Source organism: Tachypleus tridentatus, chromosome 10 (genome assembly GCF_004210375.1).
Source record: "Tachypleus tridentatus isolate NWPU-2018 chromosome 10, ASM421037v1, whole genome shotgun sequence".
Lineage (NCBI taxonomy): Eukaryota > Metazoa > Arthropoda > Merostomata > Xiphosura > Limulidae > Tachypleus > Tachypleus tridentatus.
The window spans coordinates 120,542,388-120,558,089 of NC_134834.1; the positions used below are offsets into that span (position 1 = coordinate 120,542,388).

The 15,702-nt window shown below is 32.8% G+C and overlaps 1 protein-coding gene across 2 annotated transcripts; it reads left to right on the forward strand.

Annotated features, from left to right (window-relative positions):
- The first annotated feature begins 4,752 nt into the window (after positions 1–4,752).
- Positions 4,753–15,696, forward strand: LOC143230202 (phosphatidylinositol-3,5-bisphosphate 3-phosphatase MTMR8-like). 2 transcript variants are annotated; one of them, XM_076463335.1, is made up of 4 exons: positions 4,753–5,018; positions 11,641–11,786; positions 14,766–14,927; positions 15,577–15,696. In XM_076463335.1, the coding sequence occupies exons 2-3, from the start codon at positions 11,685–11,687 to the stop codon at positions 14,856–14,858; spliced, it is 195 nt and encodes a 64-aa protein (XP_076319450.1). In that variant the 5' UTR covers positions 4,753–5,018; positions 11,641–11,684; the 3' UTR covers positions 14,859–14,927; positions 15,577–15,696. The 2 variants fall into 2 exon arrangements, with proteins under 2 accessions (XP_076319450.1, XP_076319449.1); XM_076463334.1 differs by having other exon boundaries at positions 11,670–11,786.
- Positions 15,697–15,702: the final 6 nt, after the last annotated feature.

Consider the following 15,702-nt stretch of genomic DNA (forward strand, 5'->3'; position numbering starts at 1 on the left):
TGTCTCGGCTTATGCTATTTTCTCCTTGGACCTTTTGGCTTACAACGGATTTCACATGTTTACACTAATCTCCAGGAGATTCTCGACACCCAAACCAACAGAAGCGTTTTTTCACTTGCTTATCTGTCTTTTCAATACCCAAATGTCTAACCACTAGAAGCTTGTGAAGATGATGGAGTGTTGTGAAATGTAGAGTTTGTGATAGCACTGCTTGTAGTATTTACTTCTGTTCATAGTATCTTTCCATTTTTTATAATAATACCTCTTGAAAGTATACCTCCCAGTGAGTCAGTGGTATATCAGTAGGTTTAAATTTCAATACCTGTGGTTGGCAGGTACAGAGACCCCATCGTATTGACTTGTGCTTAATAACAATCAAAGTAATCCTTGAAACCTTAATGATCCCATCGTACACAGTACATATTTATCTTCAGATTACATGGAGTGACTGTTTGTCAGAAGGGTCTTTCAGTACTATTTTTGATCCAAACTCGTATTATTTACCTGAATGTTTGTTGAGCCACGTTAGTTCTTCATCATTACTTGAATATTTTTATGTTTGCTTATAAGCTGCTACATTTTAGGCTAATCATCTTTACTATCTTGTTCTATGCTCTTGTTTTCATAGTATTTACCATCAGCAACACATGGTTTTCAGGATAATGAATCATAATTTCCACGGTTTCGTTTAAGGAGATGCACAATGTTAAATTGCTCTCCTGAAGTTTTGGGATCCCTCTTGCTATCTGTACTGCTAGGCTGTGAAGATTCATTTTCTACTTCAGTGTCACGTGATCTGTCTAAAATATGAAACTCTGTCCATAAAGGTAATGATGGAAAAGACTTAAGGCTCAGAAACTCTGTCCATAAAGGTAATGATGGAAAAGACTTAAGGCTCACACAGCACTTAGTAACTCTTTACAAGTTATACAATATTTCCTTTTATACAGCGTTTATTGCATTGCTATATTAGGCAAACATGTTCTTCTCTATATGTTAGTTGTGACAAAACTGTCCCCACTGCAAAATCACTAACATCTATCTGTATTTATAGAGTTTGATATGTTAATATAAGAGTGATGGTCAGTTCCTTTTTCAGGTTTTTCAACACTTCTTTACAATCAGCAAAAAATATCTGGCTTTTCAGTAATTTATATAAAGGATAAGTTATAATTCAGAACGATTTTCTACAAAATGAAAGTAGTAAGAGCATAATGCAAATAATCGTATCCTCCAGTGAGACATTAGTAAGTCTATGGACTTACAATAGTAAAATATATGGTTCAATTTCCCATAGTGGATCGGGCCCGGCATGGCCAAGCGTGTTAAGGCGTGCGACTCGTTATCTGAGGGTCGCAGGTTTGCATCCCCGTCGCGCCAAACATGCTCGCCCTTTCAACCGTTGGGCGTTATAATGTTACGGTCAATTCCACTATTCGTTGGTAAAAGAGTAGCCCAAGAGTTGGCGGTGGGTGGTGATGACTAGCTGCCTTCCCTCTAGTCTTACACTGCTAAATTATGGACGGCTAGCACAGATAGCCCTCGAGTAGCTTTGTGCGAAATTTAAAAAACAAAACCCATAGTGGACACAGCAGGCAGACGAATGTGGCTTAAAGAAACAAATAAAATAATCATCTTACCTAATCCACGTTCTTTGGTGTTGACTAATTCTGGACAGAACTAGTCTCCGATGGATGAGTAGACACTTCATCTTTATTAACTTGTTAATGGAATGCTCCATATTCCTTTTGATTCAGTTAAGGTTCTCTTTCCTCGACTGATTCAGAACTTTTCTTAGCTCTTTATAAGCATTATAATATCTTTCAATGTGCGATTATGTCATCCAAGTAGATGAGCACAACGTTCCAATATAGTTCAAACATTCAATTAGTCAACTCATCGCAGAAACATTATATAATCGAAATGACAATTTCTATTTGTCAATATCCGCTCTTAAGATTCTATGTTGAAAAATATTCTAATCCAGATACAGCATCTAAAGCAGAGCCAATTGTTGGCAGTAGGTAGGCATTATTCTTTTAACTTCATTCATCCTCCTTTAGTTCAGGCAGAACCTTGTTGATCCAGTTTTCTTTTTTTACAAATACAGTAGATGATGCCCAAAGATTAGTACCCAGTTCTATCACTCCTTCTTTCTCCTTGAAATCCTCAGTCTGTTTTGCAAATGGGAACTTTCTGGCTAACTTACATAAAGAAGCTGCATTTTCAGTTTCAATTTTGTGGGATATTCCTTTAGCCAAAGTCACGAGGTTAATGGAAGAGGTTTCTTGAGTTAATTGTGCAATCTCTAGCAATCTAAGGTCATATAGCTTATGAGTGAGGTGTTAAACTTTTTAGGTAAGGACTTGGCATTATACTTTCTATATCCTTCCTGAAAAATGACTACTTATTATGTTCTCTAATGTAAAAGTACTACTTGTACAACTCCACATGTTGCAATGTCCCGTCCAATTTTTCTCGAATATTATGGTTTACTGAATTCTTCACAATAAGTCATCATAGTCCAATTATTTTTTGATCCATCATTGTTGAACTGGTCAGCTCAATTAAGAGACATGTTTTGAGTTGAAATAGTTTTATAACACATTTCTCTACATTCGGTATACAGCATACTTATAAATTTTACTAAAAACTTACTACATTTCGTGTAGACACATTTAGTAAAATCAGAAAATCTTCCTCTTATGGGAAATCTTATTTTGTTTATTAGATTGTTCACAAGTGTATGTGGTTAATAATTCATTTTACAGGATTTTTATTCTTCCATTGATATTCTTTTCTGCATTGTTGATGCTTTTTTTTTTACTTTGTTCATTTTAAAAATATTTTATAACAACAACCATCCTTTACTACATTAACGTCTTTCTGCATTGTTTCAGAGGCCTGGCATGGCCAGGTGGTTAAGGCACTCGAGTTCTAATCTACGATCCCCGTCACAACAAACATGCTCGCCCTACCAGCCCTGGGGGCGTTATAATGTGACGGTCAATCTCACTATTCGTTAGTAAAAGAGTAGCCCAAGAGTTGGCGGTGGGTGGTGATGACTAGCTGCCTTCTCTCTAGTCTTACACTGCAAAATTAGGGACGGCTAGCACAGTTAGCCCTCGAGTAGCTTTGTGCGAAATTTAAAAAAAACAAAACCCATAGTGGACACAGCAGGCAGCCAAATGTGGCTTAAAGAAACAAATAAAATAATCATCTTACCTAATCCACGTTCTTTGGTGTTTCAGTTTTGTCCTTACAGCCTTTCCTCACTTCAATCTTATTGTTGTAATCTCTTTGTACATTTCTAATAGCTTTATTCATACTGTCTTCAGTCGTTTTTATTTAATTTAGTTCTTTAAAGATGGCATCACTTTTTTCAATTTCTTCCTTAAATTCCTGTCTCGTTGTTATAATGTTTCATTTTTCTTCGTATTTCAATAAATTTCTTCTTATTATACATTTAATTTTTCGTTTTGCTCTTTCTGGCTTTCTTTTAATCTTCTGTTTTGCTCTTCTTGACTTTCTTTAACTCAATAAATCTCTGATATCATCTTGTTAGAATCTCAGTGACTACATTTACTCAATGTTCTATTTTATTTTTACCAAAATAATCCCGATTTTGACACCAGAGTTGTACAGCTGTTATTTTGTAGGCTAGTTCTTTTAAATTATGTGGTGAAAGTTCAGTCCAAGTAATGATAACAAATTAATTTATTTCTTCCTTAAATTTTCGAAAACTTGTAGGCTCAAGTTCATAAATGATGTTCAAACCGAAAATACCCTGCTAAACTTGCACAATTTACGGCTATTTAATCGAGTAACATAAAATAGATAGTAACTAACACTAATCCAAATACTTAAAAACTGAGTTAGTGTTTATTTATATGCAAAAACGGCTCGTTTGGGCTGAGAAAACACTTTACATAAAAGAGCGAACAACGTTTCGACCTTCTTCGGTCATCGTCAGGTTCACAAAGAAATAACTGACCGGAAGCTGACCACATGTTTGAAAGTTGTGTAACTGTGTCAAAAATGTAGAGCGGTATTAGATGTTTGAATATATAATTTTCAAATATAATTATATATTCAAACATCTACATACCACAGTTACACAATCTAACTCTACAGTTATGTCTTGTCCTCGCTCTTATGTAAAGTTTTCTCAGCCCAAACGAGCCGTTTTTGCATATAAATTTCTCAACAAGTGGGTTTCTCGTCATCACTGATTGAGTTAGTGTTTCATTTATTTTAGTACTTATAACCTGCTCTCGTCTTTCGATACTATTTAAATTTACTAGCTTTTCGTGACGTCAATTTTAGAACTTGATATTAATACTATACTCTCTTCAGTAAACGCCCGAATTAAGAATCTGAAAATAGACCCAGAACAGTATTAAAACTAATCGGTTCAATCTATTAAGTTACACCTTCTTTTAATGACTAAACAATCAAAGTTCTAGTCATTAAAATCACATTCCTCGATCTACATTAGACTATTTTCCGGTTACAAAGAAATGATAATTTCTGGAGACGTAATACAATAAAAGCACATAACGTTGTTCGCTCCTCTACATAGAGTTTTCTCTATCCATACCAGCTGTTTTTACATGTATATTTTTCTCTACAAGTGGGTTTTCTTGTCACCGATCAAGAAGAAAATGTTTTACACATTCCATATTTTAAACACAATTTATTTTAACGTTACTTGAAACGATATAGTGCCATCTGTCCGACTTATTTTAAAGCATTTCTGTGAGAGGCGATGCAGAGAACAAGTTATTGATTATTACATGTGAAGCTTGCTTGTTAATTTGTAGATAGATCGTAGAGTGTGAAGAATAATGTATTATTGTATATAATTCATTTCTGTAAATTAGTTATTGTAAAGATTGTATCTTACTTGGTGTACGAATTAGAGTACACACATTTATTATAATATACCAATCTAGTCTTATGCAAAAATTGTTACTGTCAAGAGTCACATAAAAATGGAACATATTAAAACTCCTAAGGTAAGTTATCTTGGTCTTGCATTTAACTTAATAGCATTAAGCCTTAGCATTAACACTAATTGTAAAATGTTTATTTACAACAAAATAATATGACTGGCATGAAAATAGCGAACAGTGTATTACTGTTGTACATTTACATTGATTTAGAAACAAGAGCAACAACGTTGATAACCTATGTAACACTGTAACTGTAACGTAATGAACGTAGATTGACGTAATCCGTAAAGTATGCTTAAGTTTATAATATGTTAAAACAAACTGAAAAGTAGTAAATATAACCGTTTTAACTAAATGCTAGGGCAGATGTATTGTGTTTTTTACAAACTGTGACGTTACTGTTTCAATTTTCAATGTATTCTCAAGAGGGCTGGTATGGGTATTAAAACTTTAACTAAAATAAACAACTTCAGTGTTTTGAAAAGTGTGCTACAACTTAAAAGTGTAACGTCGTAAAACATACAGGAACATTGTTGGTTGATCCTTCATTGGTATTATACTGTGTACTACACTTTGACTATATTTATTAAAAATTCAAAATATTAAAATGGCTTCACTATAGTCCCTCTCATGGTAGCTCAATAGTAACTGTGATGTCTTGTAACTCGAGAAATCAGTTTTGATATTTGTAGTGAGTAGAGCACAGATAGTACATTGAGCAATTTTGTTCATAGCAACAAACAAACTTTATTAATACTTTGGTTTTATTTTTTTGTGTGTAAGCACTCCCAAGTTTTTTCATTATTGATTTAAATTATTAAAAAAGATGGATAAGTTTTACAAGTACTGAACTTGAATTGCTTGATAGGTGAAAGAAGAAATAAATTGTTCAAAAGAAGGCTTGAGAATGGAAAGTAAATATATGTTATAGTACATTTCTAAAGGATAAAATGTGTTTATCTATTTATATATGACTTGTTAACTTTACTTGCAAGATGGTTTAATTGGTTGGTGAAACAGTAACTGGTAAATATTGGGAAAAGTGTTGATAAACCAAAATCCACCCAACTTTTATTATTATCTATTTTTACATCTTTTGGTTGCCATAGTATCCTTTTGGCTCTTATTTATGTTTTGGTTGAACTATGAGCAGATTTGTTTTAATAATTTAAACTGGTATTTGTATGTAGAATGATTGTGAAATAAAACTTCAGTGTATTCTTTATTTAATTGAATCAGATTTTATACACTGGGGTGGGTTTATTCTACCAGGTTTTTACTAATGAATAACAACAATGCTATTGGTATTAGAAACTTAAGTTGTATTAGGTGTCATTAAGTTGAAGGGAGAGATTGGAGTTTGGACAGTACTTGGTAATTGGAAGGTTCTGTTAAGGACACTGCTTAATATAATAATCATTGAATGTTCTTGAAGTAATATGAATTATAATTCTATTATATATTTTATCTTAACAAAGTTAGTATAGTGGAATACAATTGTTAGTTTCCTAATGTTAGAAAGGTTAGATACATTATCATTAGTAACTGCTTGTAACCATCATTCTGTGCTTTAATTGAAGTCCAGGGAGTACCTAGTTAGGACTGAAAGAATAAAAAACAATTTTCAAGATAAGATAAAATATATGCTCCATATGTCATGCTGTCCAACCCCTAAAACAACCATATAAAAAGGTGTAGTGTTATAATAATAGTCATGTGGCAAATACTCCACACGTTCATAAATATTGATCTGAGTCTGATCAAAAACTCAGCATTTATAACATTCTTTTTATTGTCAACATTTTAAATTCTCCTTATTCAGCTGATTATCCAGTTACCAAAACTTAAAGCAGTTTTAAGAAGTGGACTCACTGCAGGTCACCTTTAATTCTGTGTTTAAATATTCAACCCTCTCTTTCAAACTGTCATAATTTCAGAAACTACCAGTGGAAACTCATAAAACAAATTGTGTTAGATGATTTGTTAGGCTTAACCAACTGATGACTGATTATTAATTGATAGATGAATGTTTTATTAATAAGCCTGGTTTTCACTTCTTTGGGATTCAGTACTCACTACCATAATAGTATACTTTCTTCTAATTTTGATTTGGTATTGATACATCCATTCATTAGCCAATCATAGGTATTTGTTTGTATATTCGCATGCGGGTGAGGGGAGAGTAATTTGTCCTTGGGGTCTGGCCCCGTTGTGTTTATTTGTGCTCCCAGAAACAGTTTTGTAAAGAACAGATTATGAAGGTTACATGCTATCCTTTATAATTGATCATTGAGATATCTATCGTGCCTTTGGTTGGCACCAGAGAATGTATAACAGCCCACGTGAGTTGCTGTATTTTACATAGAAATGGGACAAAAACATTTCACAATGTTGTGTACAAGCCTCACTAGTCTAACACATAGTTGTTAAAACATTATTATTCACAAGCTCAAACACACTATAAATAACTCTCAGAATTCTTTAATTCATCACAAGACTCGTTCATTAGACATTTAAGTTTTTAGTTATCAATCACATATTACTTGTACTTGGTTTGGGTGTTTTTCTTCTAACACACAACAGAAGTCATCTACAATGTTCTGTATTGTACATTGTTAATCCTATACTTAACAGTATCAAAACTTTCCAGTAACAGTTTTACTCATTAAGACAATCAAAGTTCAGGTAAATAAATTAAAAGGTAGTAAAATAAACTATCTAATTAATTAATTAAAGTACAGGTTGTAATAAACTATGTACCTGTTATAGTACATAAAGTACAGGTTGTAATAAACTATGTACCTGTTATAGTACATAAAGTACAGGTTGTAATAAACTATGTACCTGTAAAAGTACATAAAGTACAGGTTGTAGTAAACTATGTACCTGTTATAGTACATAAAGTACAGGTTGTAGTAAACTATGTACCTGTTATAGTACATAAAGTACAGGTTGTAATAAACTATGTACCTGTTATAGTACATGTAAAGTACAGGTTGTAATAAACTATGTACCTGTTATAGTACATAAAGTACAGGTTGTACATAAAGTACAGGTTGTAGTAAACTATGTACCTGTTATAGTACATAAAGTACAGGTTGTAATAAACTATGTACCTGTTATAGTACATAAAGTACAGGTTGTAGTAAACTATTATAGTACATAAAGTACAGGTTGTAATAAACTATGTACATAGTACATAAAGTACAGTACCTGTTATAGTACATAAAGTACAGGTTGTAATAAACTATGTACCTGTTATAGTACATAAAGTACAGGTTGTAATAAACTATGTACCTGTTATAGTACATAAAGTACAGGTTGTAATAAACTATGTACCTGTTATAGTACATAAAGTACAGGTTGTAGTAAACTATGTACCTGTTATAGTACATAAAGTACAGGTTGTAATAAACTATGTACCTGTTATAGTACATAAAGTACAGGTTGTAATAAACTATGTACCTGTTATAGTACATAAAGTACAGGTTGTAATAAACTATGTACCTGTTATAGTACATAAAGTACAGGTTGTAATAAACTATGTACCTGTTATAGTACATAAAATAAACTATGTACAGGTTGTAAGGTAAACTATGTACCTGTTATAGTACATAAAGTACAGGTTGTAATAAACTATGTACCTGTTATAGTACATAAAGTACAGGTTGTAATAAACTATGTACCTGTTATAGTACATAAAGTACAGGTTGTAGTAAACTATGTACCTGTTATAGTACATAAAGTACAGGTTGTAGTAAACTATGTACCTGTTATAGTACATAAAGTACAGGTTGTAATAAACTATGTACCTGTTATAGTACATAAAGTACAGGTTGTACTATGTACCTGTTATAGTACATAAAGTACAGGTTGTAGTAAACTATGTACCTGTTATAGTACATAAAGTACAGGTTATAGGTTAGTACATAAAGTACAGGTTGTAATAAACTATGTACCTGTTATAGTACATAAAGTACAGGTTGTAATAAACTATGTACCTGTTATAGTACATAAAGTACAGGTTGTAGTAAACTATGTACCTGTTATAGTACATAAAGTACAGGTTGTAGTAAACTATGTACCTGTTACAGTACATAAAGTACAGGTTGTAGTAAACTATGTACCTGTTACAGTGCATAAAGTACAGGTTGTAGTAAACTATGTACCTGTTACAGTGCATAAAGTACAGGTTGTAATAAACTATGTACCTGTTATAGTACATAAAGTACAGGTTGTAATAAACTATGTACCTGTTATAGTACATAAAGTACAGGTTGTAATAAACTATGTACCTGTTATAGTACATAAAGTACAGGTTGTAATAAACTATGTACCTGTTATAGTACATAAAGTACAGGTTGTACTATGTACCTGTTATAGTACATAAAGTACAGGTTGTAATAAACTATGTACCTGTTACAGTACATAAAGTACAGGTTGTAATAAACTATGTACCTGTTATAGTACATAAAGTACAGGTTGTAATAAACTATGTACCTGTTATAGTACATAAAGTACAGGTTGTAATAAACTATGTACCTGTTATAGTACATAAAGTACAGGTTGTAATAAACTATGTACCTGTTATAGTACATAAAGTACAGGTTGTAATAAACTATGTACCTGTTATAGTACATAAAGTACAGGTTGTAATAAACTATGTACCTGTTATAGTACATAAAGTACAGGTTGTAATAAACTATGTACCTGTTATAGTACATAAAGTACAGGTTGTAGTAAACTATGTACCTGTTATAGTACATAAAGTACAGGTTGTAATAAACTATGTACCTGTTATAGTACATAAAGTACAGGTTGTAATAAACTATGTACCTGTTACAGTGCATAAAGTACAGGTTGTAATAAACTATGTACCCGTTTAAAGTACAGGTTGTAATAAACTATGTACCTGTTATAGTACATAAAATACAGGTTGTAATAAACTATGTACCTGTTATAGTACATAAAGTACAGGTTGTAATAAACTATGTACCTGTTATAGTACATAAAAGTACAGGTTGTTATAAACTATGTACCTGTTATAGTACATAAAGTACAGGTTGTAGTAAACTATGTACCTGTTACAGTGCATAAAGTACAGGTTGTAGTAAACTATGTACCTGTTACAGTGCATAAAGTACAGGTTGTAATAAACTATGTACCTGTTATAGTTAAAGTACAGGTTGTAATAAACTATGTACCTGTTATAGTACATAAAGTACAGGTTGTAATAAACTATGTACCTGTTATAGTACATAAAGTACAGGTTGTAATAAACTATGTACCTGTTATAGTACATAAAGTACAGGTTGTTATAAACTATGTACCTGTTATAGTACATAAAGTACAGGTTGTAATAAACAATGTACCTGTTATAGTACATAAAGTACAGGTTGTAATAAACTATGTACCTGTTACAGTGCATAAAGTACAGGTTGTAATAAACTATGTACCCGTTTAAAGTACAGGTTGTAGTAAACTATGTACCTGTTACAGTACATAAAGTACAGGTTGTAGTAAACTATGTACCTGTTACAGTGCATAAAGTACAGGTTGTAGTAAACTATGTACCTGTTACAGTGCATAAAGTACAGGTTGTAATAAACTATGTACCTGTTATAGTACATAAAGTACAGGTTGTAATAAAATATGTACCCGTTTTATTACATAAAGTACAGGTTGTAATAAACTATGTACCTGTTATAGTACATAAAGTACAGGTTGTAATAAACTATGTACCTGTTATAGTACATAAAGTACAGGTTGTTATAAACTATGTACCCGTTTTACTACATAAAGTACAGGTAGTTATAAACTATGTATTTGTTTTTTGCTTAAAGCACAGGTTGTAATAAACTATGTATTTAAATATTTATGTAAAAACGGCTCATTTGGGTTGAGAAATTTTTTCGTAGAGACCGAACAACGCTTTGACCTTCTTTGGTCATTGTCAGGCTGTAGTAAACTGTGTACCTGTGAACCTGACGATGACCAAAGGTCATAACGCTGTTACCCTCCCTCACGTAAAAATTTTTCAACCCAAATGAGCCATTTTACATCAAAATTCTCTACAAGTGGGTTTTATTGACATCACTGAAAACTGTGTACCTGTTTTATTACTTAAAGCACATGTTGTAATAAACAGTGTACCTGTTTTATTACTCAAAGTACAGGTTGTAATAAACTATGTACCTGTTTTATTACTTAAATTACAGGTTGTAATAAACTCTGTACCTGTTTTATTACTTAATGTACAAACTATGACAGGTGATCTATGTACTTTTGTAGGTTTAAGTTTGTATGGTATATGATTGTTGACCTTAGTAGTTTGAATGACTTTGTTTTGTTGTTGGGTTTTGTACTTGTATGTTGTTACATGCACACAAATATATACATGTGTTTAAATGTATTTGTCATTTAAGAAACAGAAGTACTGTTTGACTTTTTGTTTCCATTGTTAAATGTGTTTGTAGGTGTATGTTATAAATCAGGCTAAATTTGTTCTTTTATTTTTGATGGAATAACATGTTTGGTGCATCTTACATTCATTAAAAATGTTCAACTTTTTTATATACATATCATTTTTAATGTCTTTTTAAAATTTTTTTACTTTCATAGAAGTTAACCTTGAAGGCTTATAGAGTGTCTTGTACTCTTTAAAAATATTGTTATTTATTACAAGACGTGCTTATTCTGGTGAAAACTTTGTAGTTGGAAAATGTTCGGATGTTGGATCGCTTCAATAGCAAGAAGCCTTCTTTGGGAACTCTGTACTTAACAGCCACTCATCTTATATTTGTTGACCCTGAAGGAAAAAAAGAAACATGGGTATGTAGAAATCTATTATAATAATGCTGTGTTTGTTTGTCCTGAAAATGTGTCACCATTTTACTATAGAAATCTATTATAATAACGCTGTATTTGTTTGTCCTGAAAATGTGTCACCATTTTACTATAGAAATCTATTATAATAATGCTGTATTTGTTTGTCCTGAAAATGTGTGACCATTTTACTACAGAAATCTATTATAATAATGCTGTATTTGTTTGTCCTGAAAATGTGTCACCGTTTTACTGTAGAAATCTATTATAATAATGCTGTATTTGTTTGTCCTGAAAAATGTGTGACCATTTTACTATAGAAATGCTTGTGTGTACTTAATGGGTGTGAGCAAAAGTCAAATGTAAATACACTTTAGTTCACACTTTTTATAACAGAATTTAAAAGTTTATTTAAATTTTTAAAAAGGTTTAATACTAGTGAGTAGGATTACATTATAAATTTATTTAGGGACAATATTAAGTACACTAATTGTTATGCCTAACTGAACTTGAACAATGCATAAAAGTTGCATCTGTATATGGAAGATAGGCCACACTTAATAAATGATTAACTTGTGTTAGGCTTAAGGTCTGTTGTGATAGAAATACTAACTTGATTGCATATGTTTTATCAGTCTCTGCTAGTTTTATAATAAATTACTAGTGGTAACTTAAGTGAAAAAATGGAAACAGTTTGATATCAAGCATGTAGATAATGTTCCAGAATAAGGATTTAGATGAGCCATTTATTTTCATTGCTGGAAAATTGTTGAAGGTTTGTAGTAAGCTACCCACATTTTTGGTTATTAACCATAGCTATTGGATATTTATTTGTGTATTTGTTTTGTGTTTCTGTTGATATTTTATTTGATTATATGTGAATTAGCACTTTAAGGATCTCATGAAGTGGGTTATATCTGAAGACTGATTATTCAGTTGAGAAGACAACTGTTTTATGATAGGAGTGGTGAATAAGAGATGTTGAAACTGTCTTTGTTCAGAGATGAACTCTTCATCTCTTGTCACGAAATTACATCTCATTGAGAAACAAGAGACACATCACCTCCCCACCTTCACCTTTGTTCAGCTTCTGAACTGAACATAGCTGACACGAGTTGATGAAACAAAAGTCAAATATTGTAGACAAGACAAAATTGTGAAAAACACTTATTGATACTAAGTTAACTAATAATAATTGTTCTTTTTAACTGGTTTGTGGTTATCACCTGCCTCCTTTATCAGATTACAGCTTGCAACTGAAGTGAGATTTGATTCAGACTGACATCACTTGACACAAAACCATTGTTGCTTTTCAAAGTGACGTCTATTAGTTTGTATGTACATGTGTTATAAGTAAATATGTACATTGTGGTACAGAAGCTGTGGTGTCATGTATCTTTGTATGTGTACATTGTGCTATAGAGCCTGTGTTATGATGTATGTGTACATTGTGCTATAGAGCCTGTGTTATGATGTATGTGTACATTGTGCTATAGAGCCTGTGTTATGATGTATGTGTACATTGTGCTATAGAGCCTGTGTTATGATGTATGTGTACATTGTGCTGTAGAGCCTGTGTTATGATGTATGTGTACATTGTGCCATAAAAGTATATGCCAAATACTAAAATTCCTTCAATGTATCCCAGAACAGGTGTGGTCATCTTGGCTAGATGTGTAATGTATCCCAGAACAGGTGTGGTCATCTTGGCGAGATGTGTAATGTATCCCAGAACAGATGTGGTCATCTTGGCTAGATGTGTAATGTATCCCAGAACAGATGTGGTCATCTTGGCTAGATGTGTAATGTATCCCAGAACAGGTGTGGTCATCTTGGCTAGATGTGTAATGTATCCCAGAACAGGTGTGGTCATCTTGGCTAGATGTGTAATGTATCCCAGAACAGGTGTAGTCATCTGGCTAGATGTGTAATGTATCCCAGAACAGGTGTGGTCATCTTGGCTAGATGTGTAATGTATCCCAGAACAGGTGTGGTCATCTTGGCTAGATGTGTAATGTATCCCAGAACAGGTGTAGTCGTTCTGGCTAGATGTATGTGTATCCCAGAACAGGTGTGGTCATCTTGGCTAGATGTGTAATGTATCCCAGAACAGGTGTAGTCTTGTGGCTAGATGTGTAATGTATCCCAGAACAGGTGTGGTCATCTTGGCTAGATGTGTAATGTATCCCAGAACAGGTGTAGTCGTCTGGCTAGATGTGTAATGTATCTCATAACAGGTGTATGTGTAGATGTGTAATGTATCCCAGAACAGGTATAGTCATCTGGCTAGATGTGTTATGTATCCAAGAACAGGTGTAGTCATCTGGCTAGATGTGTCCCATAGGAATTTCCAGTGTTTTCTTGTTGATGTTGAATACAGGTATTTGTCATGTGAGAACCACAAATTTTCAGCAGGATAACAGGTTGTCACACATGTTAATTCTTGTCTATTTCACTACTACATCTGTTAGCCACATTAAACTTAAAGAAACAATAATTTCATTTTTTTTCCCATCATTCCAGTATGCCAAAGAATCACCAAGTTTTATTGTTAGGTACTTATAAGGTGTGCACATCACATATATCTATCAAGATGGATGAGTTATAAAACTCGGGTACAGGTCAACAGATGTTTTGGAAGCAAGTTATAAGTGTTACTAGGAGGATTGAGTTTGGTATTATAAAAGGATTTCTACAGTGAAATAATACACAACCAGTTTTAGTGGCCTTGAAGCTACATAGCAGATTTTAAAAATGTTATGCACAGAAAATAATCACAGAAGGAGTTAAAATAACACAAAACACAAGTAATTAAATAATTTAAGAAAGTCTAACAGAGTGTATTTTGTTTCTTGTGTTATGCTCTAACATTAAATATGTGGGTAACGATTTTAGTATCTGTTGAACAGATTCTACTCTGAGTAATAAGAAACTGTTTTGTTTGGTGGTGTTGAAAACAACTGTTATAAATTGTTTTTTTGTTAGGTGCTTCATATGCATATTGCATCTATTGAAAAGTTACCCATATCCACAACAGGCTGCCCTCTACAGATCCGCTGTAAAACTTCCTGTCTGTGACTTTTGTTATTCCTAGGGAGCGAGACTGCCATGAAGTCTATAATTCTCTACTTCATCTTAGCCAACCTTGTAAGTGTTGGTTATCATTTAGATATTAGTTTACCAGAGGTTCAGAATCACAGTCTCTAATAATAAATAGGTCCTATCATTTCTTATTCTTATGTCTAGCCATCCAGATTATCTGCAGCCAAAGCTTTGCTTATTAGATAAATTGTATCCACAAGCGTAGCTCACTAGATTATCTGTATCTACAATCTCAGTCCACCATATTAACTGTGACTGCTGATATAGCCAACCTAATTAACCGTAATCACGATCTTATCTCATCAGAATATGTGTAGCCACAGTCTTGGTTCACCAGATTAGCTGTAGCGGCAACTTTAGCTTACTAGACTGTCTGTAGCCATAATCTCAGTCCACCAGATTAGATGTAACCACTGTGTTGTACATTTATGTAAAATAACATTACAAAGTTGATTTATTCCTTCCCTTAAAGTTTGTATTTCTAGTTGTTTTTTTACATGATACAGTATTGAGGAAGATTAGTGGCTAAACGTGGTTAGAACACAGATAAGGGTCAGGCTTTCTCATAGCGGCATGAAGTAAGTGTTTAAGACAAATAATTAAATTACTAATACCTGATCAAGTAGTTAATCATGTATCTTGAAAAGTCAAAGAAAAGTGTTATTTATATGAGACACTTTTTATTTTGTTCCAGTAAATCTAGAAGACCTGTATTGTTTCCACTACACTGCTTCCAATGAAAGTTTACCAAAGTCATTTGGATGGAACAAGTTTAATCTTCAGGCTGAGTACACCAGAATGGGGGTTCCTAATAAGCACT